The following is a 20,342-nucleotide window of genomic DNA, read 5'->3' as shown; positions in this document are numbered from 1 at the left end:
TCTAATCACGCCCTTCTTCCTCTGCAGCCATTTTAAAGTGCTTAAATGGTTTGCTGTTTAGATGGTTCATGGTGTGTAATTAGGGTGACCAGGGTAACCAGTGTATCATTATTATCACAAAATGTCATGAATATATTCTATTAATTTATTAGGTAAATGTGAATATTTATTTTATGTAAGAGTAAGATTTTAGAAATTACCTTACATGTACAAATTGTGATAAACATGGTCATGGGTATTGTATAAGATTTATTTATTTAACAATTATTTATATAGTGCACACATATTCCATAGCGCTTTACAGAGAACATTTGGCCATTCACATCAGTCCCTGCCCGAGTGGAGCTTACAATCTATATTCCATACCATGTGTACACACGCACACATTAGCGCAAGGGATAATTTTGTTGAGAGCCAGTTAACTTATCAGTATTTTTGGGTTGTGGGAGGAAATTGGAGAACCTGGAGGAAACCTATGCAAGTATGGGGAGAATATACAAACTCCACACAGTTAGGGCCATGGTGGGAATCGAACCCATGACCTCTGCTGTGAGGCAGTAATGCTAACCATTACACCATCCGTACTTTATTGGTGTTCAAATACTGTATGAACTATTTGTTTCCCTGATACTCATTGACTTCTGTGATGTGCATGCTCACTGTGTGAGATGTGCTATTAGTTTTCAGCAGAGTATACTTCTGTGCATTCCCAGGTGTATGAAACCAATTTCACACACTGATCAGCATGTAGAACGACTCTGGACATGAACTTACATATTACTTCAGTGTCGCATGCACATAATGGCTTCTTTCAATTTTCCTACTGCATACACTGAATAAAAGTGAACTTACATCGGCTTTCTTACTCGAGTGCTCATCAAGGTTTCTTTCAATCTTCCCAAGGCTGGAAATTTTCACACGAATAGATTCCAGTGAAAGTTTTTTATTTCTTTAAAAAGACATGGCTCCAAACAACAGATTTCCAGAATATAAAACACAATAAGATGCCAGCATGTACTGTACACTCTAACAACGGGTGGGTTCCTCTTTGAGAGATAGATATTGGTAACCCTCTGTAGCGGTCAGTCACCTCACTTATCTCTATCCTTTGGTACCCAATCAGTTGTCCGGAGAGCTGGCAGCACGGGTGGTCCACAGCAGAACGGCACAAAGCAACGCGTTTCAGGGCTTTCCTGCCCCTTTGTCAAGCTTGTACCGTCTGCTCTACGAATAGGTTTTTAAATCTGCTGGGATCCCTCCCTTCCTTGTCAGCCAGCCAATCCCCCGCTCACAATAAAATGAACTTCATTCATAAAAACATCAGAAAAACAAGCCTAATAATCAATATATACAAATGTTGATAAAACAAACTTAAATAGTACAAATATTAAGTTGAGTCGAGTATTTTACCGCCACGTATATAAGTGTCTAATTAATTAATTAGCAGCTCCACTATACACGCTAGTCTGCTTCACAACAATTAGTTAAAGGAGTTCTATAAGTTTAGAGCGCATTCACGATAGATACTGTATATGGATGCACTGAAGCCTCCATTATTAGAATGTACTTCATTTTAGTCCTTTTCTTATATAAATTAAGATATTCACAATGGGTTAGCATTATATTCACAAATCCATTATAAATGGACCCCTCTAATAATTGTAAGACACTGATTTTTCGTGGTGGGTCATCCCTGGCTCATTATAGTTCAATCCATGGATATACACATACTACACTTATTTAAAAAACGTATGCTCTCCATCAAACGAGCTGGTTGATTCCAAATAAATGATTATCAAGATGTATTATATTATATCACCCAAAGATAATCCACATAATTCATAACTCTCCACACATGGGTTCGATATAAATAACATGAACCCCAATTTTCTATGGTTCAGTCTCAACTCGTTATGATGGATATCAACAATTTTCATAATTAAACTAGAGATATGCACCGGAAATTTTTCGGGTTTTGTGTTTTGGTTTCGGATTCGGTTGCGCGGCCGTGTTTTGTATTCGGACGCGTTTTGGCAAAACCTCCCTGAAAATTTTTGGTCGGATTCGGCTGTGTTTTGGATTCGGGTGTTTTTTTTCAAAACCCCCTCAAAAACAGCTTAAATCATAGAATTTGGGGGTAATTTTGATCCTATAGTATTATTAAAAAAGGATTTTGAGGTGCCTCTGTGCGCTAATATGGAGCAGCCTGAGAAATATTTTGAACAGGAACCACAAACAATTCCAAAAAACAGACAATATACAAAGAAATCAAAATATAGCGCTCAGGCGCTCACACTTGAACACTTCCCTTAGAAAGTTTTTGTTTATGAGATGCGTCTTGAAATTCTCTCTCTTCAATTTCTCACGAAATGTCCTCGTACATGCAAGAGAAAACAAATATGCACCGAGATCCTCGTGTATTACTTCCAGATGGTTAGTATAATCACTCTTCCTTCATATATTGTAAGTACTACAAAGGAGGATCTCTCATGTGTTGGGGAACTCCCCCTTTTAGTACACTTACACAACTATGTAATGTAAAAACATCTCAAGAAACAATGTTGTGATGTCGTCCTAGGTAAGTTTTCAAAAGTGTATCAATTAACCGGGGACAGGACACTCCCCTTCCCCACACACTTACAACAATGCAGGATTCAAAAAGGCATTTCACAGCAATAACTCCGTAAACAAGGTGCTCCGTCACCAAGTGAAGAAAAGATATACCGGGGTTGCCCCCTATATGAAGCACGCACAATCGATGTGATGTATCATGAGCATGTGTTTTGGTTTTGGATTCGGTTGCGCGGCCGTGTTTTGTATTCGGACGCGTTTTGGCAAAACCTCCCTGAAAATTTTTGGTCGGATTCGGCTGTGTTTTGGATTCGGGTGTTTTTTTTCAAAAACCCCTCAAAAACATCTTAAATCATAGAATTTGGGGGTCATTTTGATCCTATAGTATTATTAACCTCAATAACCATAATTTCCACTCATTTCCAGTCTATTCTGAACACCTCACAATATTATTTTTAGTCCTAAAATTTGCACCAAGGTCGCTGGATGACTAAGCTAAGCGACCCAAGAGGGCAGCACAAACACCTGGCCCATCTAGGAGTGGCACTGCAGTGTCAGACAGGATGGCACTTAAAAAAATTGGCCCCAAACAGCACATGATGCAAAGAAAAGAGAAAAAGACAGGCGCTGTGGTTGCTGAACGGCTAAGCTAAGCGACACAAACACCTCAATATCACAGGAATTATTCGTTCTAATCAATGGTATTATTGGTCCAAATCACTGGAAGAAAATTACAAAATCACAAGAATTATTCGTTCTAATCAATGGTATTATTGGTCCAAATCACTGGAAGAAAATGACAAAATCACCGGAATCATTTGGCAAGATCACTGTAATTAATAATGAATTATAAATCACTGATATTAATTGGTAAAATCTCGCTATCGCCTGACTAGGGAAGTAGAATCTAGATGGGATTTTGTACCAGGGACACAATAACTTCATCAATTGTCTAAATCTCAATGCACTAATGGCAGAAAACGGGCGCATATCTAACAGCGCACTGATTATACTGAGAACTGATTATACTGATCAATCACTGATTATACTGAGCACTGATTTTACTGAGCACTGATGATACTACGGAGAACTGACACTGAGTAGCGAGAACAGAAGTGGACTATTGTACTGTAGTATACTGGTCACCACAATGCTGCACTGTACTACTGTATACTGCTCACAACAATGCAGCACAGATATGGATACTTGAAGTGACATGGAGCTGCAAGATACAGCAATGGCCGACTGTACTGTACAACTATATACTGTTGGTCACCAAAATGCTGCACTGTACTACTATATATATTGCTCCCAAAAATGCAGCACAGATATGGAATGGATACTTGCAGTGACACAGAGCTGCAAGATACAGCAATGGCCTACTGTACTGTACAACTATATACTGTTGGTCACCAAAATGCAGCACACTGAGCACAGATATTTGCAGCACACTGAGCACAGATATGGAGCTTTTCAGGCAGAGAACGTAGCCTTGTCCTCTCCGTTCAATCTCCAATGCACAAGTGAAAATGGCGGCGATGCGCGGCTCTTTATATAGAATACGAATCTCGCGAGAATCCGACAGCGGGATGATGACGTTCGGCCGCTTTTGGGTTAACCGAGCAAGGCGGGAAGATCCGAGGCTGCCTCGGAACCGTGTAAAATATGTGAAGTTCAGGGGGGTTCGGATCTCGACGAACCGAACCCGCTCATCTCTAATTTAAACACATGTCACTAAAGCCCCTTTCACATCGCACTGAAAACCTGGTACCGACACGGCATATTGCCGTGTCGAAACGGGTCCGTGTGCGATGTGAAAGGTCCAATTGTGAATTAGCGGGTCGCCTGACCCGGTAATTCAACCCGGTAAAATAGAAGGGTTCTTACCGGGTTGATTACCGGGTCAGGCGCAGTGTGAATGGGAGCCGTTCCGATGCGAATCGGCTCCCATTCACAGCATAGGCAGAGGTGGCGCAGGAGATGAGCTCATCACCCGGCGCCGCCTCCACCCCCGCCCCTGCTGCTGCTGCTCCCTCCGCTGCTATGGCAACCGACCCGGTATATTGCCGGGTCGGAAAGCCAGCAGAGGAGCGCAAATTCCGGATCCCACCCGGTAAGTACACGTTTGTCTTACCGGGTAGGATCCGGCATTTGCGATGTGAATGCGGTATAAATCAGCAATAAATAGACCCATATAATTACATACAAACGTGAATAAAGGATTCAAATGCATTAATATAGTAACGAAAAACACAATCGTTATAACCATATCTCCTTAGTGTCTGTATTTGTTGCATGGATCTTCAGTTCTAATCCAAATTCATGTCCATGATGGTGTTCGGATTTGCTATATATTTCTGTAGGTGAGAGCTCCATCGATTTTAATATATGGATCCATCTAATGCCAGGCTCAACTCAATAAAATAGGACAACACACACACATAGAAAAATGTGGATTAATAATAAAAATGTTTTAAACACATCGATAATATCTAAAGGAAAGATATAATTTATTACAAAAACCATTTAGTCTCACAGTCAACATTTAACCCTTTAGGTGTTAAAGTCTGTAATTCGTAAATCGCTCTCATTTATAATCTAGCTAGTGCACCTTCACTATCACTTGTCCTCCAGTTAGTGGAGGCTATTTTAATACTACAAAAGCTATGAAGGGAGTCTATCTTGCACTCATGCTTTTCTTTAAAATGTGAAGATACATTGTGATTATCATATCCTTTCAATATGTTTCTACAATGTTCTCTTAAACGTTCCTGTAATTTTCTCCCTGTTCTCCCAACATATTGTAGCCCACAGCTACATTCTAATAGGTAGTTGACATTTCTGCTGTTGCAGGTGATAAAATCCTTGATCTTATACAGTTTTCCAGTGGCTTGGTATTTTTATGTGGCAATTTTCAAGTCAGTTTTACATCAAGTGCACATAATGCAAGACCCACATCTATGAAAACCTTTTGATGCCGATGTAGTTGACATTTTTTTAACTGGAAGAGCACTTCTTACAATAGCTGACTGTCACGATCCGGGTATCTGGACGCCATTTCTTACCCATCAGATGCCTCCTAAGGCTGGCTCAGCGCTCCAGGACCGGATCCCATCTGTTATCCTGATGTGTACATTCCTGTATCCTCTCCTGTCACTCTGGGACGCTGTCACAGTAAACGCCATATTACACCTGGCATGGCGTCTCCCGCGGCCTCCGCCGCCGTCCCTGAACTTCTGCATGCAGAGTGTCTGAGTGGCGATTACGTCAGCCGCGGCCTCCGCTGTGTCCGCGTGGTTGGATGTGCATCTGTCAGCCTGGCGCCTCCTGTCTCCGGTGGCCGGCGCCGCCATTACTGTTTTCATTACCACATGGATTACAAACCAAATTTCCCTCCAAGTGTCTGCATGGGCGCAGCCATCTTGGATTCTGTCAGCTGATCATTTCCACCAATCTGTTCTCAGTATTGATAATCTGCATAATTGCCTAGCCAATCCCTTCCTTGCTGCAGGTATAAATACACTGTGCCTGAGCAAGGAAGGCGTCAGTGCTTTGGTTGTCAAACCTAGTTCCTGTTTGTCTCTCTCCTGTGATTGTCTTCCAGGTTCCAGCTCCTGTCTCAAGACTTCCACCATAGAGACCCGCACCAGCATTCCACCTGCGGTGTAGCCTGACTCTCCAATCCATTGTGGATTCATCTGTTTCCAGCTACAACATTACCTGCTTCCAGCTCAGCTTCCAGCAGAGTACAGCTTCTCTTAAAGGGCCGGTGTCCTTTCTACACTTTACCACTCTCCACCGGTATTATTATTTCTCCGCTCTCAAGTTCTACATTTCAGTTCATATTTCATCGCTCCCAAGTTCATTTATTATTTAACTGGTTCCAGCCAGTATCCACTCCGTGCTAACAACAGTCTGGTTCCAGCCAGTATCCACAGCAGCCGTTTTATCTTCAGCAACCCAGCTTTTCCTGGAACACCAGCTGGCACAATCCTGGGTTATCTCCATTGCTATAGTCGGGCCTGGTAAGGACTTTCCATCTAGAAGATTATAAGAACTATCTCACACTACCAGTGCCCTGTGGCTCCTGCCATCCTGTAGTACCCAGGAACTGTATTTATTCTTTGCTGACTTTTACGTTTTCTTTTACTGCTGCTGTGTTGCGGAGTTGTCATAATAAACATCATTGACTTTTATCCAAGTTGTCGTGGTCACGCCTTCGGGCAGTTATTATTCATGTTACTTACATGTCCAGGGGTCTGATACAACCTCCCAGGTTCCGGTACATCTCAGCCCCTACAACTGAGGTTGCCTCCCGTCAGCTCAGGCCCTCAGTTGTGACACTGACTTTATGTTGTCTGCTCTCCTATATGTAAACATGGGACTTTTTCCTATGTATCCATCCAATAAAGGGTCGTTCTGCAGCAACTTCCAATGTTTTTTAATGATGTTTTCTTTCTGTCTATAATTAGAATTATATCTCATAATAAATCTTACATCCTGGTTTTTATTGTTATCTTGCTTATTTTTAGTTTGTAGTAAATTATTACGCTCGAGGTTTTTACACTTCTCTTTTGCCTGATTTACTAATTGTGCATCATAACCTTTCTCTATAAATTCATTAATCATTAATTCTGCATGGACATCAAATGTGTCTAATTGACTACAATTTCTCCACAACCTCAGGAATTGGCCATAGGGAATATTTTTAATCCAATTGTAATGATGGTTGCTCTTAAAATAGGCCTATGAGTTGCAGTTAGTGGCTTTGATTTAGTTTTGTGTGCATAATTGGTCATTCTCAATATAGATTGTAAGATCTAGATAATTAATTTCAACGATACTCTTAATAAATGTCAACTTGATATTTCTATCATTATTGTTTAAATACTGGCAGAAGTCTAACAGACTATCCTCATCTCCATGCCAGACAAATAGGACATCGTCTATGAACCTAATCCAAAGCACCAGAGTGGCACCCCACTGCTCGTTCGATCAAATTGTCATATCCTCCCAGTGGGACATAAATAAATTAGCATAACTGGGTGCCACCCTGGTGCCCATCGCTGTCCCTGACAATTGCACGAAAAAGTCACCTTCATACCCCAAAAAAATATTTTTTTATATTAATGAAATACCATCTAAAATTAACTCTTGATCTGCTGACACTATATCTTATTTCTCCAAATTATATTGAATAGCCTCTAATCCATGGTTATGACTAATTATCATGTAAGGCGATGAGACATCAGCTGACACTAATATATATTCAGATGACCATTCAATTTGTTGTAATATTTTGATCACATCAATGGTGTCCCTGACATATGATTTAGACTGAAACACCATTGACTGTAATTTAGAATCCAGAAAATGTGATAGATTGGCAGTTACTGATGAAGTCCCGGCTACTATAGGTTGCCCTGGGGTTCATTTAGACTTTTATGTATTTTAGACAACATATATATCACCGGTATAGACGGTTTTTCTATTTTTCTATATGTAGCCTCTTCATCAGTATGTGATCCCAATCCTGTATATAGTTGTATTAAATTGTCAAGTTTTTTCTGAATGTTACTTGTAGGATCTCCTCTTAATTTTTTATACATTTATTTTACTGATAATTGCCTCATCACTTTCCTTTGATAATCATCTCGGTTTAAATCCACAACCCGCCCGCCTTTATCAGCGGGTTTTATTACGATCTGTTCATTATTTCTCAGACTGGTGATCGCTTCCCTTTGCTTCCTAGTAAGGTTATTAGCCCTAGGAGCTATAAATTGGCAATGTTACAACTCATTTTTCACAAGGTTTTCAAAGCTTTCCACAAAGCAACCCCTTTTATGCTTTGGGAAAAAAGTGGACTTGCGCTTATAAATACTGAAATGATTATCAAGGGTTCTTATTTCTCTGGATTCCTGTTCACTAAAAAACCTTTTAAGAGCCAGTTTTCGAATTAATGTTTGCAGATCAACAAACACCTAAAAGCTATCTGCTTTACTGCTTGGTGCAAATTTTAAACCTTTGCATAAAACTTCATTTTCTTCCACTGTCAATTGATAACTACTTAGGTCGTAAATATTTCTATTTACTAACTCTGGAGGGGATGATTAACCTTATCTACAACCTCTTTTCTCTAACGTCCTAGTGGATGCTGGGGACTCCGAAAGGACCATGGGGAATAGCGGCTCCGCAGGAGACTGGGCACAAAAGTAAAAAGCTTTAAGACTACCTGGTGTGCACTGGCTCCTCCCCCTATGACCCTCCTCCAAGCCTCAGTTAGATTTTTGTGCCCGAACGAGACGGGTGCAGGCTAAGGGGCTCTCCTGAGCTGCTTAGTGTAAAAGTTTAAAGTAGGTTTTTTATTTTCAGTGAGACCTGCTGGCAACAGGCTCACTGCACCGAGGGACTAAGGGGAGAAGAAGCGAACTCACCTGCGTGCAGAGTGGATTGGGCTTCTTAGGCTACTGGACATTAGCTCCAGAGGGACGACCACAGGCCCAGCCATGGATGGGTCCCAGAGCCGCGCCGCCGTCCCCCTTACAGAGCCAGAAGACGGAAGAGGTCCGGAAAATCGGTGGCAAAAGACGTCCTGTCTTCTCTAAGGTAGCGCACAGCACTGCAGCTGTGCGCCATTGCTCTCAGCACACTTCACACTCCGGTCACTGAGGGTGCAGGGCGCTGGGGGGGGGGGGCGCCCTGAGACGCAATAAAAACACCTTTTTTGGCAAAAAATACATCACATATAGCTCCTGGGCTATATGGATGTATTTAACCCCTGCCAATTTTTACATAAAAAAGCGGGAGAAAGGCCGCCGAAAAAGGGGCGGAGCCTATCTCCTCAGCACACTGGCGCCATTTTTTCCTCACAGCTCCGTTGGAGGAAGGCTCCCTGACTCTCCCCTGCAGTCCTGCACTACAGAAACAGGGTAAAACAAGAGAGGGGGGGGCACTAAATTGGCATATAAATATATACAGCAGCTATATTAGGGAAAAACACTTATATAAGGTTATCCCTGTATATATATATAGCGCTCTGGTGTGTGCTTGCAAACTCTCCCTCTGTCTCCCCAAAGGGCTAGTGGGGTCCTGTCCTCTATCAGAGCATTCCCTGTGTGTGTGCTGTGTGTCGGTACGTTGTGTCGACATGTATGAGGAGGAAAATGATGTGGAGGCGGAGCAATTGCCTGTGTTAGTGATGTCACCCCCTAGGGAGTCGACACCTGACTGGATGGTCTTATGGAAAGAATTACGTGATAGTGTCAGCACTTTACAAAAGACTGTTGACGACATGAGACAGCCGGCAAATCAGTTAATACCTGTACAGGCGTCTCAAACACCGTCAGGGGCTCTAAAGCGCCCGTTACCTCAGGTGGTCGACACAGACCCAGACACGGACACTGACTCCAGTGTCGACGGTGAGGAAACAAACGTATTTTCCAGTAGGGCCACACGTTACATGATCACGGCATTGAAGGAGGTTTTGAACATTTCTGATACTACAAGTACCACAAAAAAGGGTATTATGTGGGGTGTGAAAAAACTACCCGTAGTTTTTCCCGAATCAGATGAATTAAATGAGGTGTGTGATGAAGCGTGGGTTTCCCCCGATAAAAAACTGCTAATTTCTAAAAAGTTATTGGCATTATACCCTTTCCCGCCAGAGGTTAGGGCGCGTTGGGAAACACCCCCTAGCGTAGATAAGGCGCTCACACGCTTATCAAAACAAGTGGCGTTACCGTCCCCAGATACGGCCGCCCTCAAGGAACCAGCTGATAGAAAGCTGGAAAATATCCTTAAAAGTATATACACACATACTGGTATTATACTGCGACCAGCAATCGCCTCAGCCTGGATGTGCAGTGCTGGGGTGGCTTGGTCGGATTCCCTGACTGAAAATATTGATACCCTAGACAGGGACAATATATTATTGACTATAGAGCATTTAAAGGATGCATTTCTATATATGCGAGATGCACAGAGGGATATTTGCACTCTGGCATCAAGAGTAAGTGCGATGTCCATTTCTGCCAGAAGAGGATTATGGACACGACAGTGGTCAGGTGATGCGGATTCCAAACGGCATATGGAATTATTGCCGTATAAAGGGGAGGAGTTATTTGGGGTCGGTCTATCGGACCTGGTGGCCACGGCAACGGCTGGAAAATCCACCTTTTTACCCCAAGTCACCTCGCAGCAGAAAAAGATACCGTCTTTTCAGGCTCAGTCCTTTCGTCCCCATAAGGGCAAGCGGGCAAAAGGCCACTCATATCTGCCCCGGGGCAGAGGAAGGGGAAAAAGACTGCAGCAGATAGCCTCTTCCCACGAACAGAAGCCCTCCCCCGCTTCTGCCAAGTCCTCAGCATGACGCTGGGGCCTTACAAGCGGACTCAGGCAAGGTGGGGGCCCGTCTCAAGAATTTCAGCGTGCAGTGGGCTCACTCGCAAGTGGACCCCTGGATCCTGCAGGTAGTATCTCAGGGGTACAAATTGGAATTCGAGACGTCTCCCCCTCGCCGGTTCCTGAAGTCTGCTTTACCAACATCTCCCCCCGACAGGGAGGCAGTATTGGAAGCCATTCACAAGCTGTATTCCCAGCAGGTGATAATCAAGGTACCCCTCCTACAACAGGGAAAGGGGTATTATTCCACGCTGTTTGTGGTACCGAAGCCGGACGGCTCGGTGAGACCCATTTTAAATCTGAAATCCTTGAACACTTACATAAAAAGGTTCAAGTTCAAGATGGAGTCACTCAGAGCAGTGATAGCGAACCTGGAAGAAGGGGACTATATGGTGTCTCTGGACATCAAGGATGCTTACCTCCATGTCCCAATTTGCCCTTCTCACCAAGGGTACCTCAGGTTTGTGGTACAGAACTGTCACTATCAGTTTCAGACGCTGCCGTTTGGATTGTCCACGGCACCCCGGGTCTTTACCAAGGTAATGGCCGAAATGATGATTCTTCTTCGAAGAAAAGGCGTCTTAATTATCCCTTACTTGGACGATCTCCTGATAAGGGCAAGGTCCAGAGAACAGATAGAGGTCGGAGTAGCACTATCTCAAGTAGTACTACGACAGCACGGATGGATTCTAAATATTCCAAAATCGCAGCTGATTCCGACGACACGTCTGCTGTTTCTAGGGATGATTCTGGACACAGTACAGAAAAAGGTGTTTCTCCCGGAGGAGAAAGCCAAGGAGTTATCCGACCTAGTCAGGAACCTCCTAAGACCAGGCCAAGTGTCAATACACCAATGCACAAGGGTCCTGGGAAAGATGGTGGCTTCTTACGAAGCGATTCCATTCGGCAGATTCCACGCAAGAACTTTTCAGTGGGATCTGCTGGACAAATGGTCCGGATCGCATCTTCAAATGCATCAGCGGATAACCCTGTCTCCAAGGACAAGGGTGTCTCTCCTGTGGTGGTTACAGAGTGCTCATCTCCTAGAGGGCCGCGGATTCGGCATTCAGGATTGGGTCCTGGTGACCACGGATGCCAGCCTGAGGGGCTGGGGAGCAGTCACACAGGGAAGAAATTTCCAAGGCTTGTGGTCAAGCATGGAAACGTCACTTCACATAAATATCCTGGAACTAAGGGCCATTTACAATGCCCTAAGTCAGGCAAGACCTCTGCTTCAGGGTCAGCCGGTGTTGATCCAGTCGGACAACATCACGGCAGTCGCCCACGTAAACAGACAGGGCGGCACAAGAAGCAGGAGGGCAATGATGGAAGTGGCAAGGATTCTTCGCTGGGCGGAGAATCATGTGATAGCACTGTCAGCAGTGTTCATTCCGGGAGTGGACAACTGGGAAGCAGACTTCCTCAGCAGACACGATCTTCACCCGGGGGAGTGGGGACTTCACCCAGAAGTCTTCCACATGATTGTGAACCGTTGGGAAAAACCAAAGGTGGACATGATGGCGTCCCGCCTCAACAAAAAACTGGACAGATATTGCGCCAGGTCAAGGGACCCTCAGGCAATAGCTGTGGACGCTCTGGTAACACCGTGGGTGTACCAGTCAGTGTATGTGTTCCCTCCTCTTCCTCTCATGCCAAAAGTACTGAGAATCATAAGAAGGAGAGGAGTAAAGACTATACTCGTGGCTCCGGATTGGCCAAGAAGGACTTGGTACCCGGAAATTCAAGAGATGCTCACGGAAGACCCGTGGCCTCTACCTCTAAGAAAGGACCTGCTCCAGCAGGGACCATGTCTGTTCCAAGACTTACCGCGGCTGCGTTTGACGGCATGGCGGTTGAACGCCGGATCCTGAAGGAAAAAGGCATTCCGGATGAAGTCATCCCTACCCTGATCAAAGCCAGGAAGGATGTAACCGTACAACATTATCACCGTATTTGGCGTAAATATGTTGCGTGGTGCGAGGCCAGGAAGGCCCCTACAGAGGAATTTCAACTGGGTCGTTTCCTGCATTTCCTGCAAACAGGACTGTCTATGGGCCTCAAATTAGGGTCCATTAAGGTTCAAATTTCGGCCCTGTCAATATTCTTCCAAAAAGAACTGGCTTCTGTTCCTGAAGTTCAGACGTTTGTCAAGGGAGTACTGCATATGCAGCCTCCTTTTGTGCCTCCAGTGGCACCTTGGGATCTCAATGTAGTTTTGGGATTCCTAAAATCACATTGGTTTGAACCACTCACCACTGTGGACTTAAAATATCTCACATGGAAAGTGGTAATGCTGTTAGCCCTGGCTTCAGCCAGGCGTGTCTCAGAATTGGCGGCTTTATCCTTTAAAAGCCCTTACCTAATTTTTCATACGGACAGGGCAGAATTGAGGACTCGTCCTCAATTTCTCCCTAAGGTGGTTTCAGCTTTTCACTTGAACCAGCCTATTATGGTGCCTGCGGCTACTAGGGACTTGGAGGATTCCAAGTTGCTGGACGTAGTCAGGGCCCTGAAAATGTATGTTTCCAGGACGGCTGGAGTCAGAAAATCTGATTCGCTGTTTATCCTGTATGCACCCAATAAGCTGGGTGCTCCTGCTTCTAAGCAGACGATTGCTCGTTGGATTTGTAGTACAATTCAGCTTGCATATTCTGTGGCAGGCCTGCCACAGCCAAAATCTGTTAAAGCCCATTCCACACGGAAAGTGGGCTCATCTTGGGCGGCTGCCCGAGGGGTCTCGGCTTTACAACTTTGCCGAGCAGCTACTTGGTCAGGGGCAAACACGTTTGCTAAATTCTACAAATTTGATACCCTGGCTGAGGAGGACCTGGAGTTCTCTCATTCGGTGCTGCAGAGTCATCCGCACTCTCCCGCCCATTTGGGAGCTTTGGTATAATCCCCATGGTCCTTTCGGAGTCCCCAGCATCCACTAGGACGTTAGAGAAAATAAGAATTTACTTACCGATAATTCTATTTCTCATAGTCCGTAGTGGATGCTGGGCGCCCATCCCAAGTGCGGATTGTCTGCATTACTTGTACATAGTTATTGTTACAAAATCGGGTTATTGTTGTTGTGAGCCATCTTTTCAGAGGCTCCTTCTGTTATCATGCTGTTAACTGGGTTCAGATCACAAGTTGTACGGTGTGATTGGTGTGGCTGGTATGAGTCTTACCCGGGATTCAAAATCCTTCCTTATTGTGTACGCTCGTCCGGGCACAGTATCCTAACTGAGGCTTGGAGGAGGGTCATAGGGGGAGGAGCCAGTGCACACCAGGTAGTCTTAAAGCTTTTTACTTTTGTGCCCAGTCTCCTGCGGAGCCGCTATTCCCCATGGTCCTTTCGGAGTCCCCAGCATCCACTACGGACTATGAGAAATAGAATTATCGGTAAGTAAATTCTTATTTTTTTCCTTATTTTAATATTAGATATGATGGAATTACCTAAACGGAAAGTAATAAAAACCAGGTCGAGATAGACACATCCCCTCCAAAGTTAGTAAATAGAAATATTTACAACCTAAGTACTTATCAATTGACAGTGGAAGAAAATGAAGTTTTATGCAAAGGTTTAAAATTTGCACCAAGCAGTAAAGCAGATAGCTTTGAGGTGTTTGTTGATCTGCAAACATTAATTAGAAAACTCGCTCTTAAAAGGTTTTTTAGTGAACAGGAATCCTTGATAATCATTTCAGTATTTTTAAGTGCAAGTCCACTTTTTTCCCAAAGCATAAAAGGGGTTGCTTTGTGGAAAGCTTTGAAAACCTTGTGAAAAATGATTTGGAACATTGCCAATTTAAAGCTCCAAGGGCTAATAACCTTACTAGGAAGCAAAGGGTAGCGATAACCAGTCTGAGAAATAATGAACAGATCGTAATAAAACCCGCCGATAAAGGCGGGAGGGTTGTGGTTTTAAACCGAGATGATTATCACAGGAAAGTGATGAGGCAATTATCAGTAAAATAAACATGAAAAATTAAGAGGAGATCCTACAAGTAACATTCAGAAAAAAATTGACAATTTAATACAACTATATACAGGATTGGGATCACATACTGATGAAGAGGCTACATATATAAAAATAGAAAAACCGGCTATACCGGTGATATATATGTTGCCTAACATACATAAAAGCCTAAATGAACCCCCAGGGCAACCTATAGTAGCCGGGATTTCATCAGTAACTGCTAATCTATCACATTTTCTGGATTCTAAATTACAGTCAATGGTGTTTCAGTCTAAATCATGTCAGGTACACCATTGATGTGATCAAAATATTACAACAAATTGAATGGTCATCTGAATATATATTAGTGTCAGCTGATGTCTCATCGCTTTACACAATAATTAATCATAACCATGGATTGGAGGCTATTCAATATAATTTGGAGAAAAATGATATAGTGTCAGCAGATCAAGAGTTAATTTTAGATGGTATTTCATTAATATTAAAACATTTTTTTTTGTATGAAGGTGACTTTTTCTTGCAGTTGCCAGGGACATTGATGGGCACCAGGGTGGCACCCAGTTATGCTAATTTATTTACATTCCACTGGGAGGATATGACAATTTGATCGAACGAGCAGTGGGGTGCCACTCTGGTGCTTTGGATTAGGTTCATAGACGATGTCCTATTTGTCTGGCGTGGAGATGAGGATAGTCTATTAGACTTCTGCCAGTATTTAAACAATAACGATAGAAATATCAAGTTGACATTTATTAAGAGTAATGTTGAAATTAATTATCTAGATCTTACAATCTATATTGAGAATGACCAATTATGCATATGAAACTATATCAAAGCCACTAACTGCAATTCATATGCCTATTTTAAGAGCAACCATCATTACAATTGGATTAAAAATATTCCCCATGGCCAATGCCAGAGGTTGCAGAGAAATTGTAGTCAATTAGACACATTTGATGTCCATGCAGAATTAATGACTAATAAATTTATAGAGAAAGGTTATGATGCACAATTAGTAAATCAGGCAAAAGAGAAATGTAAAAACCTCGAGCGTAATACTTTACCACAAACTAAAAATAACCAAGATAACAATAAAAACCAGGATGTAAGATTTATTATGAGATATAATTCTAATTATAGACAGAAAGAAACCATCATTAAAAAACATTGGAAGTTGCTGCAGAACGATCCTTTATTGGATGGATGGATGAATGGATACATAGAAAAAAGTCCCATCTTTACATATAGGAGAGCAGACAACATAAAGTCAGCTATTGTAAGAAGTGCTCTTCCAATTAAAAAAATATTGACTACATCGGCATCAAAAGGTTTTCATAGATGTGGGTCTTGCATTATGTGCACTCGATGTAAAACTGACTTGAAAATTACCACATATAAATCCCAAGCCACTGGAAAACAGTATAAGATCAAGGATTTTATCACCTGCAACAGCAGAAATGTCATCTACCTATTAGAATGTAGCTGTGGGCTACAATATGTTGGGAGAACAGGGAGAAAATTACAGGAACATTTAAGAGAACATTGTAGAAACATATCGAAAGGATATGATAATCACAATGTATCTTCACATTTTAAAGAAAAGCATGAGTGCAAGATAGACTCCCTTCATAGCTTTTGTGGTATTAAAATAGCCTCCACTAACTGGAGGACAAGTGATAGTGAAGGTGCACTAGCTAGATTATAAATGAGAACAATTTACGAATTACAGACTTTAACACCTAAAGGGTTAAATGTTGACTGTGAGACTAAATGGTTTTTGTAATAAATTATATCTTTCCTTTAGATATTATCGATGTGTTTAAAAAAAATTATTAATAATCCACATTTTTCTATGTGTGTGTTGTCCTATTTTATTGAGTTGAGCCTGGCATTAGATGGATCCATATATTAAAATCGATGGAACTCTCACCTACAGAAATATATAGCAAATCCGAACACCATCATGGACATGAATTTGGATTAGAATTGAAGATCCATGCAACAAATATGGACACTAAGGAGATATGGTTATAACAATTGTGTTTTTCGTTACTATATTGATGCATTTGGATCCTTTATTCATGCTTGTATGTAATTATATGGGTCTATTTATTGATAATTTAGTGACGTGTTTAAATATGAAAATTGTTGATATCCATCATAACGAGCTGAGACTGAACCATATAAAATCGAGGTTCATGTTATTTATATCGAACCCATGTGTGGATAGTTATGAATTATGTGGATTATCTTTGGGTGATATAATATAACACATCTTGATAATAATTTATTTGGAATCAACCAGCTCGTTTGATGGAGAGTATACGTTTTTTAAATAAGTGTAGTATGTGTATATCTATGGATTGAACTGTAATGAGCCAGGGATGACCCACCACGGAAAATCAGTGTCTTACAATTATTAGAGGGGTCCATTTATAATGGATTTGTGAATAAAATGCTAACCTATTGTGCATATCTTACTTTATATAAGAAAAGGACTAATTGAAGTACAGTCTAATAATGGAGGCTTTAGTGCATCCATATATCTATCGTGAATGCGCTCTAAACATATAGCCCTCCTTTAACTAATTGTTGTGAAGCAGACTAGCGTGTATAGTGGAGCTGCTAATTAATTAATTAGACACTTATATACGTGGTGGTCAAATACTCGACTCAACTTAATATTTGTACTATTTAAGCTTGTTTTATCAACATTTGTATATATTGATTATTAGGCTTGTTTTTCTGATGTTTTTATGAATGAATTTAATTTTATTGTGAGCGGGGGATTGGCCGGCTGACAAGGAAGGGAGGGATCCCAGCAGATTTAAAAACCTGTTCGTGGAGCAGATGGTACAAGCTTGACAAAGGGGCAAGAAAGCCCTGAAACGCGTTGCTTTGTGCCGTTCTGCTGTGGACCACCCGTGCTGCCAGCTCTCCGGACAACTGATTGGGTACCAAAGGATAGAGACAAGTGAGGTGACTGACCGCTGCAGAGGGTTACCAATATCTATCTCTCAAAGAGGAACCCACCCGTTGTTAGAGTGTACATGCTGGCTTCTTATTGTGTTTTATATTCTGGAAATCCGTTGTTTGGATCCATGTCTTTTTAAAGAAATAAAAAACTTTCACTTGAATCTATTCGTGTGAAAATTTCCAGTCTTGGGAAGATTGAAAGATACTTTGATGAGCACTCGAGTAAGAAAGCCAATGTAAGTTCACTTTTATTCAGTGTATGCAGTAGGAAAATTGAAAGAAACCGGTATGTGCATGCGGGACTGAACTAATATGTAAGTTCGTGTCCAGAGTCGTTCTACATGCTGATTAGTGTGTGAAATTGGTTTAATACACCTGGGAGCGCAAGAGGCCGGTATCTCTCCAATTTTAGTGCATTTCCTTGAGAGCTGGTGCTCTCTCTGTGTGTCAGCCACCTGCTTGCATCCAGTTCAAGCACAAGAGGGTGATTGTTTTGTTTTTTCTTTTTCATGCTTCTGTGCATGCTCACTTTGAAACGCGCTATTAGTTTTCTGCAGAGTATACTTCTGTGCATGCTCACTGTGTGAGATGTGCTTTTTGTTTTCGGCAGAGTATACTTCTGTTTATGCTCACTATGTGAAACGCGCTGTTAGTTTTCAGCAGAGTGTACTTCTGTGCTGTGCATTGTATTAAGGAGTTGCTCTATTATTCTCTACAGGGACCACCAGGGCCACCTGGAAGCACAGTAAGTAATTAACATTTCTTAGAAAACATTGAAAATTTGTTATAATATTTCAATTGTTGTTGGACAACATATTTCTTTTCTTTACAGGTTACCTCAATAGATAAAAGTCTACTTGTCAAAGGAGAAAAGGCAAGGTTCTTAGCTCATTTTTATTTCTCATGTGATTCATACTCACCTTGGTGACTGGATAAATGCCTAGACTCTCATACTGCATTATATTTGCTGTTTAGGGAGATCCAGGAGAACTAGGTGATCCGGGAGAATCCGGGTTGAAGGGAGACAAAGGAGACCCTGGACCACCAGGACCAACAGTAAGCAGGAAATTTCACATATTCATCATATTAATCCATTAAAACATTCTAGTCATTTCCAGTGTATTATTTTGCAAAGAAAGTAACAAACAGCATTGTGTAGTCAGCCGCAGATGACATTTTTACCTTAAGCCTTTCTAGACACCTACTCAACTTCTCAACAATTGGTCCATTAACAGAACACTTTGATGGCAAAAAAGGGAATAGAGGAGAACAAGTAAATCCTGAGCCCAAATTAGGGCATATATTGTTTAGGCCTTCTGCTAAGTAAAGACACTTAAGCCTATCCCTGAGGGCAGCAACCTCAGGAATCCTGTTAGCATATAGTGATCCAGCTATTTTGAAATAATTCCTTCTGTATGTAACATCCCACCAGCTGGGATGGTATGGATTCTAATCACTGGGTCAGTATGTAGATTAGGTAGAAGGAACTTGCCTACAGCTCATGTCTGTCCTCTCTCTGTCTATCATGCTTTTATCTGCTGTAGAATGTTTTAACTGCAATTTTATTTACCTGAGTGTTATTCTGCAGCTTATGCATATGGAGTTCTGCTGTGTGTTTAGCTCCTTGTCATTGTACCTGTGCAACTCATACTGTACTTTTATATTTTATTATGCTTCATTACTTATATGCTGACTGCCTGCTACTGTCGAATTGTGATGCCATACAAATAAACTTTGATGATGCATGTTGAACTAAAATAGAGCCATACACAGGGTCATAACTACCGCCGTGGCAACCCATGTTGGTTACCATGACTGTCTACTCTGGAAGAACCCCGTTCCTGCGTGCCTGTGGGTGGACACATGCTCAGTAGATCCCCTGTGATGGAAATGTTCAGAAATGCACCTGATGTTATGCAGTATATGATCTGCTACAGTTATAGTACAAGTTTGGCAAAGTACAGGAGGCATTCATTTTGCCGGCTGTCAGGATACCGACACAGGAATCCCGACACCCGCCTGCTGGAATCACCACTCTGATGGTGGTCTACGCCACCACCCGAGGGGGAATATAACCCTGTGGCGACCGAAGGTCACCACTGGACCCAAAGCATGGCGAGCGCCACGAGCCTGCGAGGGGACATGCTGTGCTTGCCGCCAGTATTACGACTGTCGGGATCCTGGCATCGGTCTCCTGACCACCGGGATCCCGACAGCCGAGATATCTTTCTGAATCCCAAAGTACTTATGAAAAGAAATGCTTTCACTACTTGTAAATTAACAATATGTTTCTCTTACAGGTTAAAGTACTTTACATTATTAACCAATGTACTTTACATTTTACATAGACACTCTGTATTGTAACTCTTGTTGTTTCACATGTAAGGGCCCAGAAGGACGGCCAGGACCTCCAGGCAACACTTTGGTGAGC

General features: G+C 42.2%; 1 protein-coding gene across 1 annotated transcript in view; it reads left to right on the top strand.

Annotated features, from left to right (window-relative positions):
- Window positions 1-20,342, top strand: part of LOC134934577 (collagen alpha-1(VII) chain-like) — an 817,258-nt gene that overhangs the window by 254,230 nt on the left and 542,686 nt on the right. Inside the window, exons 54-57 of the mRNA XM_063929986.1 lie at window positions 18,630-18,656; window positions 18,744-18,785; window positions 18,887-18,967; window positions 20,298-20,336. Coding sequence (XP_063786056.1) covers window positions 18,630-18,656; window positions 18,744-18,785; window positions 18,887-18,967; window positions 20,298-20,336 — 189 coding nt within the window. The remainder of the gene's footprint in view (window positions 1-18,629; window positions 18,657-18,743; window positions 18,786-18,886; window positions 18,968-20,297; window positions 20,337-20,342) is intronic.

The sequence above is a fragment of the Pseudophryne corroboree genome, chromosome 6 (genome assembly GCF_028390025.1).
Source record: "Pseudophryne corroboree isolate aPseCor3 chromosome 6, aPseCor3.hap2, whole genome shotgun sequence".
NCBI classification, from domain to species: domain Eukaryota; kingdom Metazoa; phylum Chordata; class Amphibia; order Anura; family Myobatrachidae; genus Pseudophryne; species Pseudophryne corroboree.
Note: the sequence above shows the minus strand (reverse complement) of the source record. Positions and strands in the feature narration are given on the sequence as shown.